The 23,432-nt window shown below is 40.9% G+C and overlaps 1 protein-coding gene across 11 annotated transcripts in view; it reads right to left on the reverse strand.

Moving 5' to 3' along the window:
• The window catches only part of Rfc1 (replication factor C subunit 1), a 73,634-nt gene that overhangs the window by 39,201 nt on the left and 11,001 nt on the right, over positions 1-23,432 (reverse strand). For all 11 annotated transcript variants that reach the window (XM_034508561.2, XM_034508563.2, XM_034508564.2 and 8 more), the window contains 3 exons: positions 17,664-17,792; positions 10,352-10,427; positions 7,379-7,501 (listed from right to left, as the gene is read on the reverse strand). In XM_034508561.2, the coding sequence (XP_034364452.1) occupies positions 7,379-7,501; positions 10,352-10,427; positions 17,664-17,792 (328 nt within the window). The remainder of the gene's footprint in view (positions 1-7,378; positions 7,502-10,351; positions 10,428-17,663; positions 17,793-23,432) is intronic.

The raw sequence follows: 23,432 nt of genomic DNA on the forward strand, positions 1-23,432 counted from the left end.
TACTAGTCAGAGCTGACCTCCAACTCAAACCTCCTGCCTCAACAACCCTAATGCTGAGATTTCTTGTATGACCTAATATACCTGACTAGGGAACATCTCTTTGATAAGCAACAGCTGCACAGAGCCATGCAATAAAGAAGCCTCTAGCAAGGACAGTGAGATAATGTGAACTGCAAGCACCAGTTAGAGTGTTCCCTTACAGTGAGTGTGCTCCCAGGTTGAAGGCAGTGTAGCTACAGGCGAGAGTTAAATCCTATAGGACTTCCTAGGTGATACAAAGAAACCCAAGTGGTAGCACAGAAGCCTGAGTAGCACATCACATGTTGGTTAAGTCTTGTCCTCTGGAGAAGACACTGAAGAGAGCAAAGGCAAAGGCAGGGAGCTCAGGAAGCCATCATAACTCCACACAAGATGCTGACTAGGGCCGAGCAGTGGTGGTGCACGCCTTTAATCCCAGCACTTGGGAGGCAGAGGTGGGTGGAGTTCTGAGTTCGAGGCCAGCCTGGTCTACAGAGTGAGTTCCAGGACAGCCAGGGCTACACAGAGAAACCCTGTCTGGAAAAACAAAACAAAACAAAAAAGTCTTTAATATTTATGATTAGTAAATACCTGGTTTATATACAGAGATCTACACACCTACACATATGCCAAGAGTCAAACATTTCTTGGGTGCAAAGGTGTTGTGAATGGAAAAAAATCAAGAAGCCCAGATCTAGAATATATTCCCACTTAACATTTTAGGAAATTGGAATAATCCTTATTTCTTGGTATCCAAAGTTCTCAGAAGCTCCTTCCCATACTAAGTTAAAGCTTAGATATACCCAGTGGAATTTTATATACATAACAGAATATGAGTTCTGAGGCTAGGTCATAAAAGACATTATGACTTCCAACTTGCTTTTTTGATTTATCACCCGGGGAGAAGCCAATCACCACATTATGAGGGCATGCAGGCAGACTGTGGCAGGCCCACACGTGAGGCTCCAGAGGACTTCTGCCCATTTCTAGCACCATGCAGATCCCTCAGTCTAAGCATTTAGGTCAGTACAACAAAGTCCCTCATTTTGACTGCAGTCTGCCAAGAGCCCTTAAGACAGATCATCCCGCAATAGCTGCTTCCAAGTTCCTGGACCAGAGAAACTGAAATAGTGTTTATGGTTTTAAGAAAATTTGGAGATGATTGGGTTTTTTTTTTCCTTTTACTGGATAGTTTCTTTATTTACATTTCAAATGTTGTCCCCTTTCCTGGTTCCCCATTCCTGAAACCCCTTATCCTATCCCCCCTCCCCTGCTTCTATGAAGGTGTTCCCCCACCCACCCACCCCAGATAGATCTTTGAATTCCAGCCCAGCCTGGTCTACAAACAAGTTCCAGGACAACCAGGGCTACACAGACAAACTATGCCTTGGGTGGGTGGGTCAGGGCACCATAAAAAAAGCAGCCACATAACTGAAGTGTCTGAAAATATGAGCCAAGTACTTTGTCATAGTGATGGAACTCTAACTACCACAATACTCTGTAAGTCACAGGATGAAAACATCCTGTTGTTGTGCCTTGACAAAACCAAAACCTCAAGAAAGAACAATGCTATCTCTATATCAACTAGCTACCTTAAAGCCCCCATTAGCCTTTAGAATTTCAAAGGCTGCTTCATTATGTAAAAAGAAGGCAACAGAGGCTATGTGGCCAGGTATGGTGATATAGAAGAACTCCTGTAATTCTAGCAGCTAGGAAACTAACGCAAAAATAATTCCAGTGAGTTCTAGGCCAAAAAGAATCCAACAATCTAACTTGCTTTCTGCAAAGACACAATCACTAACAGATTTTGCTTGGGCCATCCTCAGGTAAAATAAACCTTCTGCAGTCCTGAACAGTGTGCAGTGATAAAACATTCCTGTTTTCTAGTAAAGCTGATTTGTTTCTATCTGTTAGAAGCCAAAGGCAAGCTGTTTTCTCCTCCCCAAAAGCTGTAATGAAACCCTGATAAACAGATCTAAGTCAGATTTCTGACAACTACTTGAAAATCATAGGCAACTCAACACTTAAAATTTCCCTCCAGGATATTTGTCTCCTTGTAAAAACGCCATTTATCTTTATTTATACACAATATAATCTCAAGTGTGCTAACAACGACCGAGTAAACTAGCATTTTCCAACACAGAGTAGAGGAATTGCCTGGGAGAGGAGATGGCTCTGCCACTCTGAGTTAGCCACGCTCATCTGTTTGGAAGGATAATGATGAGAGAGAAGGGAATAATGTGAAAGTCTGCAATCAAATCTATTTACAAGGCAAGCAGGAAAAACAAATCTAATTCTGGAGCTCCTGCTCCTCAGAGTTTGGCCTCTGCAGGTGGATCTGACTGTCCTGATGCTATGATTCTCTTGCCTTTGGTCTGGAACATATCAAAATCCAATTAACAGGGAGATTTCATTAGAAAGATTAAAACTAATTGACTTAGCAACTTGTGAAATCTAAGTAGGAGCTGGAGTGCAAAGCCTCAGTGTATGTATGAAGCGCCTTCCAACGCCTCTGAGTCACGCCCTGCATGGCCGTCTGGGTTTGGATGGGTCGAGGTGAGTTCAGTTGTTAGGGCTAAAACATACTTGTTACTTAAATGAAAAGCAGTGAGCATCCCACCTCCGTTTACGGCTGTGCTAAGTGAGACAGTCTAGGCAAATAAGCAGAAAACAAAACTCATTGGGAAGCTAAGAGTCTCATTAATAAAAGAGCAATAAATCCTCTGAGTCAAAACGAGTCAGTGAAAAGGTTCCTCTCTTTTGCGTATGCTAGGAAATCACACCCAACACTGTGCACACAACCTGTGGGGAGAAGTGGCACAGGCAAATTAAGACATTAAATAATGAAAAAGCAGGTTGCATAACTATATACCCAAATAAATATATGTATACTTAAATACACAAAAATTTTTGATGCTAGGAGAGCCATCTCCTCTCCCAGGTAATTCCTCTTTTTTTTTTTTTTTTTTTTCTGAGCCAAGCTCAAAAACTTCTTTTATGTAAAATCCTAATGTGCAAATTGGTATTGATTCTCAATAACTATAATCAAATACAATGGGCAGTTCTCTTACTTAAGAGACACTTTCTGCTATAACCTTTCCATACTTCTGGCAGCATCTCTAAGAAGCTCTCAAACAGATAGAACAGTATACTTGTTGCCTCGTATATAAAACTGCCTAACTCTAAAATTAAGCAAAGAACAATATTTTCTGCTATTTTCCCAAGTTTTGGTTACAGACCTAAAATAGAGGACCCTAGAAAGTGTAATACTTCCACTTTTCCCCCAATTAACATTCATCATATAAGTACAACCGCTAAAGCACTGCCTCCAGAATTACTGTTAAGATAGCATTTAAAAAGGTGAAGACAAAGAAAAACCCTAATTGCTTCAATCAAACAGCAGCTGCTGGTAAAACTGAGTAAGGCAGCCTTTGGCAATCAAACTCAAGGCCTATCATTTCATTAAGTGCTAAAAGTAAGCACATTCAGTACAACAAGCATTTAGGGTTTTGTCTACTGAGAAAGTTTTATCAGTCAATGGTTAGCTATAAGCATTTTTTTCCTTTTTCTGTAAATTGGGAAATTAACATAGTTAAAACTCATTTTTTAAAATTTTGGCAAATACTATAGGACAGATTTAATCAAAGTGATGATGAACTATGTCCTAAAGCTGAACTGTAAGCCTGGATGCTTACTAGTATAAACAAAAATACTGGGCATGCACACAATTCCTTCAGTCCTTCTCATAGTGTTGAGAGAGCATTACACAGAGCTGAAGAGATGCAAAGATGGCTCAAAGTTCAAGAGCACATAGTACCTTGCAGAAGACCTCAGTTTGGTTCCTGGCAAGCATAAAAAGCAGCTACAACTGCCTGCAATCTGGCTCCAAGGAGCCTTCTGGCATCCTGGGTGTCTGTGTTCACATGAACATACTCCCTCCCAAACAGACCACAAACATAATTAAAAAGAAAATCAATCTTTTAAATTATTTTTTAATTTACTACACAGCAGAAATAAAATGTAAGCCATATATATATATGATCTTAAAATAGCCACATTTTAAAAAGATAAAGACTCGGTACTGTAACTCAGAGACAGAGTACAAGTCTAGCATGCTCAAGGACCTAGGTTTCATTCCTAGCATCTAAAACAAAAATGCAAAAACAAATCAAATTTTGGGGGTTTGTTCTGCTTTTAGTTTTGTTGTTTTTTAGATAGGGCCTCACTATGGCCCTAACTGGCCTGAAACTCACTGTCTTAGTTAGGGTTTTACTGACGTGAACAGACACCATGACCAAGGTATCTCTTAGACAACATTTAATTGGAGCTGGCTTACAGGTTCAGAGGTTCAGTCCATTATCATCAAGGTAGGAGCATGGCAGCATCCAGGCAGGTATAGTGCAGGAGAAGCTAAGAGTTCTACATCTTTATCTAAAGGCTGTTAGGAAAAGACTGGCTTCTAGACAACTAGAATCAAGGTCTTAAAGCCCATGCCCACAAGGACAGACCTACTCCAACAAGGCCACACCTCCTAATGGTGCCACACCCTGGACCAAACATATACAAACCATCACACTCACTACATAGTCTCACAGAGATCCACCTGCCTCTACCAAGTGCTTGTATTAAAGCCTTGTGGCACCATGCCCAGCAGCAATGGTTTCAACCAAAACCAAGTAAAAGGGGTATAGTACTGCATGCCTGAAATCTCAGCACTGGGAAGAGGAAAGCAGAGGGATCAGAATCAAGACCACCCATGCTACATAAGAAATCCACAGATTAGGCTAAATGATAGTCTGTCTTCAACATAGAACATCACTAGTTTCTACATTTCAATTTTATGGGACTGAAGAGCTAGCTCAGCAATTAAGAGCACATACTGCTCTTACAGAGAACCCAGGTTCATCCCAGCCTCCACATGGTAGCTCACAACCATCTGAAACTCCAGGAATCCCAAGGGATTTGACACCCTCTTCTGGCCTCCTCAGGCACCAGGCTCAAACATGGTGCAAAGACATACAAGAAGGCAAAGTACACAAAATAAAATAAAAAATATAATTTTAAAATCATAGGGGGAGGGCTGGAGAGATGGTTCAGTGGTTAAGAACATTGACTGCTCTTCCAGAGATCCTGAGTCCTTTTTTTTTTTTTTTTTTTTTTTTGGTTTTCTTGAGACAGGATTTCTCTGTGTAGTCCTGGCTGTCCTGGAACTCACTCTGTAGACCAGGCTGATGTCGAACTCAGAAATCCGCCTGCCTCTGCCTCCCAAGCGCTGGGATTAAAGGTGTGCGCCACCACTGCCTGGCGATCCTGAGCTCAATTCCCAGTAGCACATGGTGGCTCACAAAGATCTCTAACGGGATCTGATGCCCTTTTCTGTTGTATCTGAAGACAGCGACAGTATACTCATATGCATAAAACAAATAAATCTTTAAAAATAATCATATGAGACAATAGAATACCATATAATAAACATCACAGTAGAGGGTATGATAGCTAATCTGTCAACCTGATGAGACCTAGAATCACACAGTGTCAAGACGGGCCTTTGAGTGTGCCAGTGAGAGGTGCCCTCCACAGATTGAGTGAGGTGGAAGACCCACTACGGGCAAGACTAATCTGGGGCTATGATCTTGGAGTGAATAGTGAGGAGAAAGCGAGATGGACACAGACATTCATCCCTCTCTAGTTGCTAACTGTGACTGCAACGTGAACAATGTCATCAAGTTCCTGTTGCCACAACTTCCTCACGGTGTCATCTCAAACTAGGAATCCTTTCTCCCTTAAATTGTCAGTGTAGTATCACAGCAAAAGAAATGTAACTACCATAGTGGGTACAGTGTACCCCCAAATTTTTAGCTAAGACAAGGACAATGCTTACTTTTACATACACATGCCATGGGCTAAATGAACAAACAGTGAGTCAGATGTGGTAGCACACACCTGTAATCCCAGCACTTGGAGAGGCTGAAGTAGGAGGACTGCTGTGAGTTCAAGGCCAGCCAGGGTTATAGAGCAAGATCATGTCTTAAAAAAAAAAAAAAGAAAACAGAAGGGGAGAGGAGACTGTAATGGAGGAGGGAGAGGAGACTGCCTAGTGCAAGAGGGAGAGGAGTGTCTAATGGAGGAGAGAGAGGAGTGTCTAATGGAGGAGAGAGAGGAGTGTCTAATGGAGGAGGGAGAGGAGACTGCCTAGTGCAGGAGGGAGAGGAGTGTCTAATGGAGGAGGGAGAGGAGTGTCTAATAGAGGAGGAAGAGAAGTTTTAAGGGAGGAGGGAGAGGAGACTGCCTAGTGGAGGAGGGAGAAGAGACTGTCAGTAGTCATAAAAGTCCCACATGTGATACTGGCATCTCTTAAGAAGACTGCACTAAAAACTATCCTAGTAAATAGAGAATCTGAAATCAGGGCCTCAGCTGAACCTTTGTGTACCTAAATCAGAAGATAAAGATAGCCTGGTCCACAGTTAAAGGCCATGCTATCTGCTACTGACATTTCAGGGTGGGGGAAAGCCCCATCACAGCACCTTCAGTTATGGCCCTATTACCATACTGTTTCCTTCCCTTAACCCTCCCATGAATCCAAACTGTCACAAAGGCAGCCATGTTAAAGGAACCTCCTAAATATTGTACAATGTACCTAAGCAGATATTTCGCAACAGTACAAAAGTATTAAAAACACTAATCTATCCCCGTTGTAAGAAAGACATCATTCTATTAAACATGTTTCAAAAAAATAGTTCAAGAGGACGAGCTACGGCTGGGCCGTAGTTACGCACACATCTTTGATCCCACCATGTGGGAGACAAAGGCAGTTCAAGGCCAGCCTAGTCTACAGAGCAAGTTCCAGGACAACAAGGACTACACAGAGAAACCCTGTCTCCAAAAAAAAAAAAGACGACAACTAGCTACTCTTCCAGGACAGAAGTTTGATACCCAGCACCCATAGAGAGGCTCACAGCAGCCTATATAACTCCAGTCCCAGGAGATTCAACACTCTTGTGTGGCCCTCGCAGGCACAGACATATATGCAGACAAAACATCCATACACATAAAACAAAATTCTTTTTAATTCCTGTGAGGGTTGGGAATTTAGCTCAGTAGTAGAGCGCTTGCCCAGCAAGTGCACAGGCTCTAGGGTCAGTCCTCAGCTCTGAGAAGAATTAAAAAAAAGACAAAATCTTCCCCCAGGGATAGGAATGGAGTTCAGTGGTGGGGTGTTTACCTAGCATGCATGGAGTACTGGATTTGACCCTCACCAGCAACTACACCTTTACCACACAAGAAATTTCAAAGATGATGACGTCCTTCCTCTGACAGATACAATTCAAAAAAGACGAAAGGAATATATTCGGTACCTTACCTGTCTCAGAAATGTAAGTAACAGGATCCTTCCGAGAGATTTTACCAGGCTTAGAAGACAGTGGCAATTTTTCTGATTTCTTTTTAGCATTTTTTACTTGCACTGTCTCCTCTGATTCTGAATCTATAAGAGAAAAATTAAAACTGTGAAAAGAATATCAGTGTATTTTTAAAGTAGTCATTATAAGCCAATCCCCCAAGAAGCACGTCTTGAATCTTTATATTACTTTATTTATCCAGTAATAAACTCATAGTGTTATTATAACAATAGCCACAAACCAACTGGCTTAACAACTACACACGTGGGCTGGACACATGGTTCAGTTGGTAAAGGTAGGTCCCTGTTGACCTAAGTCCCCGGAAACCACATAGTAGGAGAAAGTCAACTCCCCCAAATTACCACTTGTCCTCCACACAGACAAGGTGATACACACCCACACACATACAAAAGAAAAAAAAGTCTAACATAAATACATATCTTTAACAGTTCTGAGCAATGGCTGACACAGGTCTCGTGGGGGCATCGGCAGGGCTCTTTGTCATTTCCACTTGCCTTGCAGCTGCCATCAATACATCTTGACCTCTTCTCCCATCTTCATAGCCAAGAAACCGGGCATGGTGGCAGTGGCCAGAGAGACTGATAGCTCAGGCTTGTCTGGGATACAAGTGAGTTCAGGGCCAGCAGAAGCAACCTTAGTTACTTTTAAGAAAGCTATGGATGTAGCTCAGGGGTAGAATGTCTGCACAGCATGTGCAACTGTGTTCATCCCCTGGACTACACACATACTCACACAAATAAATACCCTCAAGCAGACAGAGTGCTACCATCTCACAGATTTCTGACCTCTTTAAGCTTTTTTTTTTTTTAAATGAGTGGGTGGTTAAGAGAGTCTAAGCAGACCAGGATGGCCTCAACCTCACAGGCCTGTCTCTGCCTACTGAGTACTGGAATTAAAGGAGTGTGCCTTTCTACACTCTTAATCTCTCTCTAAATCTCTTCTGCCTCCTACTCCTTAGACACATTGAGCCCGTCTTATTTGAGGACCATCTGAACCACTGTGCAGCTCCTATTTCCCTTTGTTCTACAGCCTAACAGTCACAGGTCTAGGAATTGGACTGTGGATCTCTGGGAGATAGCACTCTACTCACTCTGCCTACTTGGCCAAACTATTTAATCCAATTTAGAACAAAGCATAAGCACCTAACAGGGCCCAGTACACAGTCCACCATTCATAAACTCACTGTCCTTCCTCTTCCTCTCTCTACATCTAAAAGTTCTGGCTGGTTTTGGGTTCTGGTTCTAAGGCAGGGATTCACCAGAGCCCTGGCTGGCTGAGATCCATCTGCATGTGCCTCCAGAGTGCTGGGATTGCAGCCTGTGTCACCACACCCAGCTCATGCTGCTTTACGTTAGCATTTAGTATAACTGTTTCCAAGAGGAACCTCAGAAAACACAGGTACACACACATTCAATATCCTTATGATAAAGGATATTTAAGTACTCTGAAAACTCAGTCCCGAGCTGTCCCATCACTGTGAAAGCCACAGCACCTCCATGCTGGGACACACCTGCAGTTCCAGCTGCTGCACAGGAGGCAGGAGAGCACTTGAGCTCAGAACACCAGGACCAGCCTGGGCAACAGAAGTAAGGCCATCTCAAATATATACATAAAACCAAAATAAAGAACCAAAAAACCAAATATATTAACAACACACAAATGCTCCCTTAGGCTACATTATTTTACAACCACTAGGCAGCCTGGGCAACAAGAGTAGCACCCATCTCAAATAAATAAATAAATAAATAAATAAATAAATAAATAAATATCAAAATAAAGGATAAAATATTACAATGCACAAACAAAATGCTTCCCTAGACTACATTATTTTACATCCACTAGGTATAGTGGCAGAATTGTGTCCTCATCAGCTACACAGGGAACTCAAGGCCAACCTGGGCTACTTAAGACCTTGACTTAAATAAGGGGGAGGAGGGCAGATAAAATGAAAACTAAGTCAGGTGTGACGGCCTGCAGTCCCCAGCTGCTTAAGAGCCTAGGCAACAACCTGTTTCAATAATACAAACAGGGCTAGGGGTATAGCTCAATGGTAGAATGCTTGCCTACCAGGCAGAGGACCTCAGTTCAATCTCTGGCATTGCAAAATAGAATGAATGAATGAATGAATGAATGAATGAATGAGAGACATAGGCACAAAAAATACTGTTCCTCTTCTCAAAACTATATTTAAAGAAAATCCTTCAAATTGTTGTTATTTTTTTCAGTAGAAACGAAATTACCAAGTCTTCCTGTCACACATAGAAAATCAATTTTAATTATTTGCTTTGGAGCCAGCAAGATGGTTCAGCAAATAAAGATACCTACCACCAAGCATGATAATCTAAATTCAACCCACCAAGAACTTCATAGTGACGAGAGAACAGACTCCTGAAGTTGTCCTCTGACCTCCCTGCATGCCATGATGGTACACATAACCACAAACACACAAATTAATTAATTAAATGTAACCAATATTTACTTCAATAGCAGCGTTTTATGGTACTTTTTTTTTTTCAAATTCAACTTCTAAAAACCTTAGCTTGAAAAAAAAAATTTGATGAGAATATTTTTTACAATATGGGCCAAGAACACAGATCAGAGGCAGAACACTTGCTTAGCGTATATAAGGCCCTGAATCTGATCAGATAGATAGATAGATAGATAAAGCAAGCCACGCTCACAGTAAATCTGAGACCTGCTACATACTCTTATCCCTCATAAACAAACCTTCAGTACATTGAAATATTTAGGCACTGTAGCTCTGCTGTTAACAATTGTTCCAAGGACTACCCACCGGAGCTCTCTCCACACAGTAATTATCAATGAGATTTGGTGTCTCAGACATCAATCTGAAAAATACAGTTACAAGGGAAATAAAAACCTTTTAAGCCTTTAAAGGTCCTCAAAAAAGTTACCTGAATCATAGATGATCCTCTTCTTCTTGCTGTGCTGCTTTGGTCTGGAGGCATCCTCTTTACAGGAGTTATTAACCTGTAGACAGCAGGATAGAATTAGAACAGAGGAAGCCTATACAACTTAAGCCTGGCATTCTCATTAGACTTGGGTTTAGTAGCTTCCAATTGAAGCAACTGTGCCCCATGGAGACATCTGTTGATATCTAGAGACATTGTTTATCACAAAATGGGAGGCAGAGGTTTTGTAACATCCAGAGAACATAAGGGTACTAACATCATGTAACACAACACTCATCTAGCCCAAAATGTCAGGAATGCTTTCGATGACCTGCATCAGGAGAGGAGACTTACAGAAAAAGCTACACTGTTATCAGCTACACACTCAAAACTAACCCACATATAATAAAGAGTAAGAGGGTATCAGACATTGCAGGGTTGAAAAGGTTTATTAGATCCTTGAATGTCCATGAATGCCTTGGTCTCTAGGGTGGTGCTACCTCTCAGTGGAACCTTTGGAGGTCGAGCCCAGTACAAGGCCCTAAAGGGAGAAGACCCAATCCCTTCTTCCTCTTCTCTGTCTCTTGGCCATGAGGACCACTCTACACTATCACATGCCCCCACCATGATGTGCTGCTTTGTCAGGAGTCCCACAGCAATGAGGCAACAGGTCACAGGGTAGAAACCTCCAAAACGCTGAGCCAAAACAACCTTTCTCTTTATAAGTAGATTATCTCAAGGTATTTTGTGATAGTAACAAAGCGGTGGATAATACACAGGACAGGTGCTTCCTAAAAATGCCAGATAAAAACAGAAATAAGATCTAAGCCGGCAGCCCATCACAAGCACATGCATGTTGAAAATTTGAAAGCAGGTCAAAAAGGCTAAATATATTTATAAACATCACATTTCTCACATACCCATATTTCCAACAACGTATCAAGAAAGTAGACAGAGAAAAAAACGATCACTTAGATGAAAATATCTACATATTTCTGTCCATTATGGACCATTACAATTTACAGATGCAACAAAGTAGTGGATGGGGAAAGTGAACCAAAGACAAGTAGAGAACTGTAAAGAGCCGAGACGGGCATCGAGACACTAAGTCTCAGGTCCTTCCTAGAGGTTCTGCCTACATCTCCTGCTTTCTCAAGTACTGCTTTTATAGTAGAGCTACAAGGACTTGGAAGGTAAAAGCTTTAAAAAGCTAAACTAAAAGAACTAAACCAAGATTTCACCTGCTGCCCATCTAACAGGAAGCAAGAATTTCAAGCCTGAGTTTGATCAAGTTAACTCCACACTAAGCCAAAAGAACCACCATTCCTTGTAGGAATAACAGAATCCAATACAATATAGCCAAAATAATGAAAAAGCAAGAAAAACAACGTCAAGACAACAAGTCATAAGGGATCCAGATATCTGATCAAACATCACTCCTAAAATTGTGTGAGGTGAAATAAAGATGTCCCTCTCCAGAGTGGTTGAGCCTTATCAGATCAGCTGAGGCCCTGAAAAGAAAAGCTGGCCCTCCTGGAATGAGAGAGAATTCTTCCAGCCTGATCTCTAGTAAGGACATCAGCGTTTTCCTGCCTTTGGACTGGAACTGGACCATCACCTCTGTGGCCTCCAGTCTACTAAATTAGACAGATCCACGTGCTCAACTATTCTGATCCTCAGGCCTTACACCTGGACAGCAACTCTACCATCTGCTCTCCTGGGTCTCCAACTTACAAGCTGCAAACTCTCTCAGTTTCTTCAACCCTTTGAACCTACTCTTAGTAATGAATCTAGTCATGTTCATACCATTGGTCTGTTTCACTGGAAAGCCTAGCCAGATTTTTAGTTCTAAAAAAATGGAATACTGCTATTTAAAATGTATCTAAAAACCAGGGACTGAGTAGAGACTGACGGGATTTGACATACATGCTAGGAAAAGCCCAGAATGCCACAGGAGCTATGAGGATCGGGATGGGTCCAGTGGGGCTCATGGAAAAGAACAGAGCCATAAGGGAAACCCTCATCTCAGAAAACACGTCCATCTCCATCAACAGCATGCCGATCCACGAATGAGGAGTCTAGCTCAGCAACGGAGGACCGTGCCCGACTCACACAAGGCCCTACACTTGGTCCTTACCATAAAAAAACATAAAGAAAAAAAGAAAAATGAAAGTTAAAAGCCAACCCATTGCATTTTCTGATGGAAACAGTAATAGGCTTTTGAAAACCATAATAGAGACAGGGGATGGAGTCAGGCAATGCTGGTCTAGGCCTTTAACCCCAACACTCAGGGAAGCAGAACCAAGCCGATAGGTCAGCCTGAAATACAGAGTGAGTTCCAGGACAGTAAGGGCTACACGAGAAACCCAGTCTTAAAAAACAAAAATAAAAGCAAACAAACAAATAAAAACAACAACAACAACACAAAAAACATGGTTGTGTCTGGACCTGAAGGCTTTTGATTCCAGCACCTACAAAACACAAGCAGGCAATTTCTGTGAGTTGGAGGCCTGAATGGCCTACAAAGGGAGTTCCAGCCAGCCAGCCACCAGCCAGCCAGCCACCAGCCAGCCAGCCACCAGCCAGCCAGCCAGAACTAGAACTAGACCCTGTCTACTTCTCTAAAAATGAGAGAGAGGAAGAGAAAAAGGAAATGAATTTAGATATGGACTAGACATGGTTCAGCAATTTAGATCACTTGTTGCTCTTACATATGACCTGGTTCAATTCCCAGCACCCGCATGGTGGCTCATAATCATCTATAACTCCATTTATATCCGTTCCAAAGGATCCAAAGTCCTCTTCTAGCCTCTGCAGGCACCAGGCATAAGTGGCACTACATACATATAAATGCAGATTAAAAAAACTCATATTATACATATATTTAGGAAAACAATGTGGTTGAGCTCTAGTGCTCTATTTAAAAAAAAAAAAAAAAGAAAATTCAGTATTGAACTACAGCGATTCTGAAACAGAACACTGAAGGTTCAGGTTGGGTTCCAACAACTTATGGTAAAGTTGGTAAACTAAAGAAAGGTGAACTAAAGTACTGCTAACCAAAAAACTTGATGACTTGGAAAATTCTTAGACTGTCCACATTGTAAAAATGAGCCAGCATATTCTGAAGAAAATATCAAGGGTATAGTGAACTATCACTGGAGAGATATTAATACAAGCAGAAACGCTGCCAATCTCAACTAAAGAAGATAAAAACAGTACAAAACAAAGAAATCTACTTGACTTCTTACAATTCATAGATGGGTCAATAAGGTTTTTCCTAAGACATCATCAGAACCGACTCTTCATTTTCAAAGGGTAGGGACACCATCTTGGTTTCAAAAGACCAGAGAGCCTTCACCTAAGATCACAAGGACAAGACTGCTGCCTAGGCTTACAGGAGTAGAACCCCGGCAGGTCTGTAAGAGATTATAAAACCAGGTTAGTACTATTGTACCTGAAAATATAATGGCATTTCCTTTGCTAGGCTCTGGGCTTGCTGTAGAGCCATTAGCTCTTCCTTCTCAAGAATGGAAATTTCTACTCTGTGTCTGTACCACTATTATATATGGTTTTCCGACAGCTACAAGAATTTGCTTAAAAACCAATCATACCTTCAAACCTTATTTATATTTGACTTAGATGAAATTTAAATACTAGTCTTTATACTTGATGAGAGAATAAATATACTAAGGAGAAGGTGACTGAAATAGAAAGAGCTCTTTAGGTGGCCATGGAGAAAATGTTATAGAATGGATGTCTGCATCCCCCAAATTCCTATGTTGGAGTTCTAATCCTTAATCCCAGCACTCAGAGGAAAGAGGAAGGTAGATCGTTGTGAGTTCCAAGGCCAGCATGCGCTCCACAGCCAGTTCCAGGCCAGTCTGGGCTGCATAGAGAGACTCACTCCAAAAGAGTAAGTAAGGTTAACTGATTAAAGGAGGTCATAGGGTAAGGTCCTGATCGACAGCATTAGCATCCTCATAAGAGTAGCAGCAGAAGGCCTGATCTCCCCTTCTCTCCCTCTGAGCAGCGCACCCAAGAGTGAGGACACAGGGAAGACAGCCACCTGAAAACCAAGAGCCCTCACTAGAAACTACACCAGCCAGAGAACCCTGATCACAGACACACAGATCCCAGAACTCAAAGAAAGTAAGTGTCTGCTGTCTAAGCCACTGGATCCATAGTATTTTGTTGGAGCATCCAGAACTAATTAAAATATGACCTACAGACTCAAGAGCAAAGGCACTTAAAGACTAATCCTCATATATTCCAGATACTGGAACTTTAAAGTGACATCTATAAATATACACAGAACAACAAAAAAATAAAATAAAATAAAATAAAACAATGGAAATATCAGAATTAAAATAAATACAACAATTAAAATAAAAATACTCTTAAAAGAAAACTGGCAATGAAGAAGAGTCAATGAAGCTGAAAAGTAGTAAGTGTGGTGGTCCCAGGCCTCAGAGCATCACTTGATCCCACTAGTTCAGGAAAAGCCTAAATAAACAGCACAGTAACTGTTTCTGAAAGACGGAAGAGAAAGTATCCAGTCTGGGAGGGTTGGGGGGGAAAGCAATAAAAAAGGAACAAGTCTCAATGACCACTGAGGCTCTACTAACAACCTATACTTGTAAGTTAAGAGTAACCAGGTATGCTAGCTCAATCTGTAATCCTGTAATCTTCATTTAGGAAGTTGAAGCTTGAGGACCAGAGGTCAATCTCACCTACAGGACAAGTTCCAAGCCAGTCTAGTCTACATGAGACTGTCCCAGAGAGACACAGAATTAGTAAAACAAAGTATATGAACAATAGCAAAAAGGCACCAAATTTGATAAAAGACATAAATAAGCTTATGCGCTCGTAATATGATTCAGCAGTTAGAACACTAGTTGCTCTGGCACAGGACCTGGGTTTGGTCCCTAGCACCCACATGGTGGCTCACAGCCATCTGCAAATCTAGTTGTGGGCACCTGACACCCTCTCTTCCTTGCACACCAGGCACATACACTGTGCACAGACATACATGCAGACTAAAGATTCATATATATCAGAAAAAAAAAGACCTTAAAAAATAACAAAGCATGCTGGCTCACACCTTCAATCCACATACATAGGGGAACAAATAGGCAGATTTCTGTGAGTTCAAGGCCAGTCTGGTCTATATTGGGGTTCAGAAATTGCCACACAAACCATTTAGACTTCGGTCTTAAAGAGGGCTGGCTTATTGAACACACACCCCAAGACGGATGGATCCCGACTATAGGTCAGGCCCATGAGCTGAAAGCTACAACCTCAAACGTTTCTCAGGGCCAGCTTATAAAAGGAAAAAAACACAATGAGGTCCTACACAGCATGGCAGGGTGGTCAGCCCTGACTCCAACTATTCTGACTAGTTAAATAGAACAGTTCTAACTGAACTTAAGTGAAGCCTTTGGTTGTGGAATTTCTTAAGATTAACAAATCTCAGAACACACAGAATATAACAGGAAATGTAGTCAACATGATCTTGCTCTGATTCTTCATCAATGATATGAAATAGTTGGCAGACATATTACAACATTATGAAACAGATGGCAGGCATGGAACAAAATGTCTATAGCTATGCTGGAGGCGGGGGGCGGGGGGGAAGCCTCAACAATTCTATATAATCAGTTCCATATCAGCTAAAGCAATTTAGTAAGACCCTGTCTCAAATAAATATATAAAATAACTGTTTTAACCAAAAAAAGGTAGAAAATAAAACCACAGCTATGCTGTTATAGCATGCATATCAAATGTAAAAATTTTAATGATATTTGTTAAGATGTAACTAAATATGAGAAAAAAAATATTACACACCAATATGAAAACAATATGAAAGACTGCTATCTCATCAAACTGGACAAACAGAGGAACATCTTTACAGGGTCAAAACAGAAGACTGGTAACTCAAAATTTCATACCCAGCAAAAATGTCCTTTAAGATGAATGCAAAATACACTTTCATATACACTTACAGCTTCTATCAGAAACAGAACTACACCAAAAGAAATTTAAAGAAAATTCAAGTTGCAAAAATAGTATCAGAAGAAAACTCAGTTCTTCAGTGACAGATAAAGAGCATCAGATATGTATACAGAATTTAAAAGAACATCCTTCTTTGTACTCTTTTTTGTTGTTGTTCGTTTTTTTGTTTTGTTTTGTTTTGTTTTGTTTTGTTTTGTTTTGTTTTCAGACAGGGTTTCTCTATGTAGCCCAAGCTGTCCTAGAACTGTAGACCAGGCTGGCCTTAAACTTGGAGATCCACCTATGTCGGCCTCCTAGGTGGTGGTATTAAGGGCAAGTTCCACCACCACCCAGCTCTTCCTTGTAACTTCTTTAAAACACAAAACTGTTAAAATCAGAATTATGGTCAATTGTGTAATATAAACATATGCACATATAGCATATAATACTGATAAATTAACTTACGGAGTCATAAAACCTCTTACAATTTAAATACAATACAATAGTATTAATTCAGATACACCATTGTAGTCAATGTCTACATTCTACAGTAGCATAGCTGACCTTCTCTGGGTAGAAAAAACAAAGACTGAATCTTTCTGGAAGGCCTCATCCTGAGTCTAACAGTAGCTACCTAAGACCTAAGAATAAATCCTTATGTCTCTATGAGCAAACCTGCTTTGTTTTGCTGGTTATTTGTTATTGTCGTTTAGTTTTTTTGGTATTTTGGGGGTTTTGTTTTGTTTTGTTTTGTTTGGGGGGGGGGGGGAGTCCAGGATGGCTTCAAACTCAAGATATTCCTGCCTTCTCTCTTCATCTTTCCAGAATATGCTATGCCACCACAGACGGCAAATTTTGATCTTAAAAAGGAAAGATTTTGTTAGTTTGGTTCTGTTTTGTTGTTGTTACTGTTGTTTTCAATGTGGGTAGGTATTTTTGCCTGCATACAAGTCTGTGCACCATGTGTGCCCCTGATGACCATAGAGGCCAGACGAAGGCTTCAGACTCTGTTAAGTGAAGTTACGAATTGCTGTGAGCCACCATGTACTAGAAATCAAACCTAGGTCCTACGGAAAAACATCCTGTGCTCTTAGTCGCTGAGCCAACTCTCCAGACCAAAATGCAAACTTTTAACAACTAAAAATGGAGCCTGGGGAGGGGACAACAGGCCTGAACACAGCAAACTATAGAGCTAGCCAGATTAGCCTGTCATGTTCTTCCTCCTTGGTATATCAAACTGAGTATTACAGCACTCCGCACCTACAAGGTTAGGAGCAGAACTTGCTGGACAGCTCACACATACAAACTTGATGTGCAAACTGACCTTGGCTTCCTTTACCCCCTTCTTCCCTTTGACAGTTCCCTCTGAAGGTTTTGTCTTCTCATTCTTCTTTACTGTCTCGTTTTCAGCCTTTTTTCCACTTGATATAACCCCAAAGAATTTCCGAATGTCCTAAAAACAGAAGAGGAAACATGCAAATATTAAATACATAACATTCTAACTTCAGTCACTAAGGACAACCTTACTCAAGCTGGTCTGACCCAAGACACCTCTCCACAGCAAGGTCATCTATATTCAGCACCATCCTTTCTGTAAATAAAGCCGTCTGATAAAATTACCTGAATTAAAAATAATTTTCTAATGTAAAGTAATATTAATCCTCAGAATATAATAATAAACAAGGCAAAAATAAACAAGTAAAATCTTGTCTGGTGGTGGTGCCAAACACCTTTAATCCTAGTACTTTGGAGGCAGAAGCAGGTGGGTCTCTGAGCTTGAGGCCAGCCTGGTCTACAGAACGAGTTCCAGGACAACTTGGGCTACACAGAGAAACACTGTCTCAAATAATAATAATAATAATTAATAAAGGGTCTGAAGAGATAGATAGCTGAGTGGTTACAGCACTTACTGCTCTTGCAAGGGACCGGGGTTAAATGGCTCACAACCACTATCTGACACCAGATGGTCAGATGCACACAAGGTATACACACATACACACCAAAAAAAATAAACCATTTTAAAAATGGTTTTTGACAATGATAGCAGGGTTCTTTCTAACAGGCAGGTAGCAGGTAATGACTGAAAACATCCACACCAACCCCGTCATCCCAGGCAGATAAAGACTCCACTCAGCACCTCTCACAGTCACAGGATTTATATAACCCAGATCATTCTGAGAAACTAAGAATGTTGAAAGATTTTTCTGTACATAATTCTTCTCAAACTCTAACGAGAAAGACTAGTGCCTACTGCAATATGCTCTTTCATTACGTGACCTGGGTTAAACTATAGAATTTGAATTAATAATACAAAAACTTTACAATATAAGTGAACATTAAAAGTACTCAGCTTCCTTATTATTTACATACACACTGTCCATCCCTTCCCTTTTTGTTTAATTTTTATTTGGTTTTGAGACAGGATTTCACTCTGTACCCCAGCTATACAGGAACTCACTACATAGGCCCTACTGGCCTTTACTTCCTAAGAGTCACCTGCTTCTGCCCTCACCCCCAGTGCTGGGGTTAAAGGTGTACACCACATACCCAAACCCTACCTTTCTCTAATTTAGTTTTGAAGAAACGACTATAGAAAGAAACAAACCCTTAGAATCAAGAAGCCTAGGTTCATTCTACTTGTATGATCTTGGATAATTCCTTAGTATCAAAATCTGTTTTCTGATAAACAAAGTCAATTCATTATACCTACCCTTTATAAAGTTTAAACATGCATCTCTTATCACTCAAACCACTGAAATACCGAATTTTATAAACTGCTTATAAACAAAGATATAAGATCTCAAATCTTCCTTTCCAGATCTCCCACTATATAAAGGGTTCTAATTTATTAACTAAATCTAAGTTTACAAAGTATTGCTGCCAGGTTGGTAGCATGTACCTGTAATCAAGGGGTAGAGGCAAGAACATCAGGAGTTCAAGACCAGCCTTAACTACACAACAAGTTCCAGACTAGTCTGGGATAAAAGAATCTCTGTCTCAAAGATAAACAAATAAATGAAAAAAGAGGAAGTCAGTGTGATGGCTCAGCAAGGAAAAGCTGAGCTCAGTCTCTGAAGCCCAAGGAAAGGTACAAAGAAGCAACTCTACAGGTTGTCCTCTGACCTCCACATGTATGTGGCATATGCTCCCACATAAACATCACACACACACACACACACAAATAATAGCAATAACGATCATGAGGATGAGGAAGAGGAAGAAGAGGAGGAGGAGGATAAAATTTTAAAATGAATAAAACAAGCCTATAGCCCTCTTGGCTATAAAACTCCAAAACAGACATCTGTGTCAAGTGGTGAAGAATAAGGCAATAAAGAAAGTCACAGTCATATGTATAATTTGCCAAGAACTGGGCTTGAGGCTGACTACTTTATTGCTTCTGAAGGAAATGACAGTTTCTAGCCAGTCTCATCTTTAAAATGGTACAATGATTCTTCACTCAAACAATGGGGATTTCTTAAAAACACATACAAAGGAAAGAAAAAGAAAAGGACAGAGATGATGTTGGTGACTCCACAGAACCAGCAAAACCCTAAGTTAATAATTAGGAAGCAAGCAAGATAGCTTGGAGGGTAAAGACAGCTGCTGTCAACCCAAGGACCTCAGTTCTATCCCTGAAGCCTACAGTGACAGGAGAAAACCAACTCCCACAAGTTGTCCTGACTTCCACACCTATACCATAGCACATACATACATGTACAAAAAAGACAGAGAGAGAGAGAGAGAGAGAGAGAGAGAGAGAGAGAGAGAGAGAGAGAGAGAGAGAGAAAGGAAGGAAGGAAGGAAGGAAGGAAGGAAGGAAGGAAGGAAGAAAGAAAGAAAGAAAGAAAGAAAGAAAGAAAGAAAGAAAGAAAGAAAGAGAGAGAGAAAATTATAATAATTAGGGTCCTGGTTTTCAACTTGTTTTTTAGACCACAGACTAAAGAAAACAAAACACTGAGAATGAAGCAACTGGCGTGACAGCTGTGCATGAATAGGAAAATCTGCCCTGCACTTTGTCTGCTCACAGCCTCTTTTCTCTTACTCCACCCGACTCCTCAATCCCCAGACTGATGGCAGCACAGACGTGGAGAAATCACAGCTCTCTCATCTATCTTAATATACACTACAGCCACACATTTGCAAAATCTTCACTAGAATGGAAGCTGTTCACATCCTCTGTGTAGAACTGTCCCCACTGTGAGACAGTGGGCCTTAAGCATAAACACACAAGGTGAGCAAGATGTCACCTTACTCTCCAGAGTAACACTTCCTGACTAGTATTGCAGGTGTTCAACGCCTTAATGAAAACGCAGACCAAGCCAAGTCATACACCAAGTAAAAGGTCAAGCCCCTCTCTCAGCTGGCAGTGAAAGTTCTGCTGAGTAGTGAGTTTAAAAAGGAACTAATTGGGGCTGGAGAGATGACTCAGCAGTTAAGAGCACTGACTGCTCTTCCAGAGGTGCCGAGTTCATTTCCTAGCAACCACATGGTGGCTCACAGCCATCTGTAATGAGATCTGTAATGATGTCCTCTTCTGGTGTGTCTGAAGGTAGCCACAATGTACTCACATACAATAAATAAATAAATAGATTTTTTTAAAGGAACTAATTCTTTTTTCACATTTATTTCTTCTGTATGCGTGAATATGTACATGGGTACACATCTGTGGAAGTTCGAGGACAACTTTCAGGAGTCAGTTCTCTCCTTCTACAACATGGGTCTCAGGGATCAAACTCAGGTCACCAGGCTTGGCAGCAAGTTCCTTTTCTTGATAATTAATCTAGCTAACTCAAGAAAAAAAATTACTTTTTAAATTTACTTTTACAATTTTGACAATGACAAGACCTTCAAAGCGAACTAATATGATGTTCAAACATACATAAAGACAGACTTCCCAGGCATCTCACCTGTACTCTCACTCAGAAGGCTGAGGCAAAACAAATGTAAGTTCAATGCCAGCCAACTACCACAGAGTTAAGCCCCTGTTTTAAAAACAGAAAGTTGGAGTGGACAAGTGATTTAGTGAGCAGAGTGCCTCCCTACCAGGCATGAAGGCCTGGGTTCCGCCCAGCGTCACATAAAGGCAAGTGTGGTGGCATTCAGGAAGGGGAAGCAGAAGACCAGTTCAAAGCCAGTCTGAAATGTGTAAGGGAGCCCATAACTCAAGCAAGTTAATTAACTAAAAATTCTGACTACAGAAAGTGAAACAAAAGATATCATACACAAAAATATGTACTGGAAATATATAAATGGGTTTTTACAAATCAATAAAAGACAACCAAACAGAAAACTGAATAAAAGTTACTAACAAGGAAATTAGAAATGTAAATAGCAACAAAATATGCAAATACCTTTTCGCCCAATGATGATATTTCTAAAAGAAATAGAATAAGAAAAGATAGGGAATGGAAAAGCATACACTGCTCTTGCAGAGGACCTGAGTTTGGATCCCACATCTCATGGCTCATAACTCCCTGTAACTCCAGCGCCAATAGATCCAAAACCCTCTTCTGGCCTCCCAGGTGAGCTGATCTCACATGCACATGCCCACACAGATACACACATAATTTTTAAAAATAAATATTCAGAAAGTGTAAAGGAGCCCTGCATGCACAGCAGCACACACCTTTAATCCCAGCACTTGGGAGACAGAGGCAGGCAGATCTCTGTGAGTTCAAGGCCAGACTACTTTACATAGAGAATTCCAAGCAGAGAGGAAAAGGGAGGGAATCAGGAGGGGAGGGCAGCTAAGTGTAAACCCCCCCCCTTTTTTTTTTCTTGGTGAATATTAGTTTAAAAAAACAGGGAAATTCAAGCAAGACAAAAAAAATCAAGCAAAACTGACACAAGAGTTAATTTTAGCAGAGATAATGAAAACTAAGTACATTCCTCATGCTTTAGTTGCAGCAACTAGACAAAGACTTAGGTCTTTTGATAAGCCTGTGAGTTAAACAGTTAAATAGGGTAATAAGATCTTCCTCTACTAACTAATCAGAACATACCCCATCTTAAATGAGGAAGCAGAACAGGCGAGACAGAACAAGGTCTCGACAAAGTCAACACTTACTGGAAGGACACTTTGAATGAGTTACTTCATTCTTCTGTTCCTTAGTTTCCTCATGATGTCACTTGCCTCATCCTTCTGAAAGCCAGGGACTGGTGACATATGTCTTTAATCCCAGCACTTGGGAAGCAGAGAGATGGATCTCTGTGAGTTGGGGGCCAACCTGGTCTACAAAGTGAGGATAGCTAGGGCTACTCAGATGGATCTTTGTGAGTTGGAGGCCAGCCTGGTCTACAAAGTAAGTTCAGAATAGCCAGGGCTACTCAGAGAAAACACTCAGAAAAGAAAGAAAGAAAGAAAGAAAGAAAGAAAGAAAGAAAGAAAGAAAGAAAGAAAGAAAGAAAGAAAGAAAGAAAATAAATCTTTCTGCCAATTCAAGTGGCATGCCTAAAACCTCTGAATCTGAACTCTGGTCTTCTATCTCCAAATCCCATCCAACCTCCACTTGACTCTGACTACCTAGTAATAACTACCTAGTCACTATTCCCATAACTCTAAGGACTATGCAAAAACAGACATACCGTATCATTAATAATTTTTCCCTTGACCCATTTGATCTTATACATTTATAGGATGGCATAGTGCCTAGGACTCAAGATACAAAGTGAGCATCCCTTTATGAGAAAAAGGCCCTTGTGAAGCTCCTTTGGAGACAAGTGAGTATATAAAGACTTAAATACAATCTGGTGGGAAGCCAATGGCAATCATAAAGGTCATGAGAGTACCAGAAACAGCTGCCACAGGACCTGAGGGACACAACCTAAACCAGGCCTTACCATGACTAGCAGGGGTATCAGGTGATAGTCATCAAAATTTAAGCTTAGTGACACTTCTACAGGTTCTACCCACAAGGCTTAGACACTCCAAATAAGCAGGGTATCAATATTTAATAATCACTTGGGCTCAGAGAGACTCTTGTCTGTTGACAATGCTATTACATCTGTTTTTACAACACTTTGGGCCACAGCCTCCTGAACCAGGCCTTCTGCTTCTCACCTCCTCCGAAACACAGATACCCAGCAAAGCTCA

The sequence above is a fragment of the Arvicanthis niloticus genome, chromosome 7 (assembly GCF_011762505.2).
Source record: "Arvicanthis niloticus isolate mArvNil1 chromosome 7, mArvNil1.pat.X, whole genome shotgun sequence".
Classification (NCBI taxonomy): Eukaryota; Metazoa; Chordata; class Mammalia; order Rodentia; family Muridae; genus Arvicanthis; species Arvicanthis niloticus.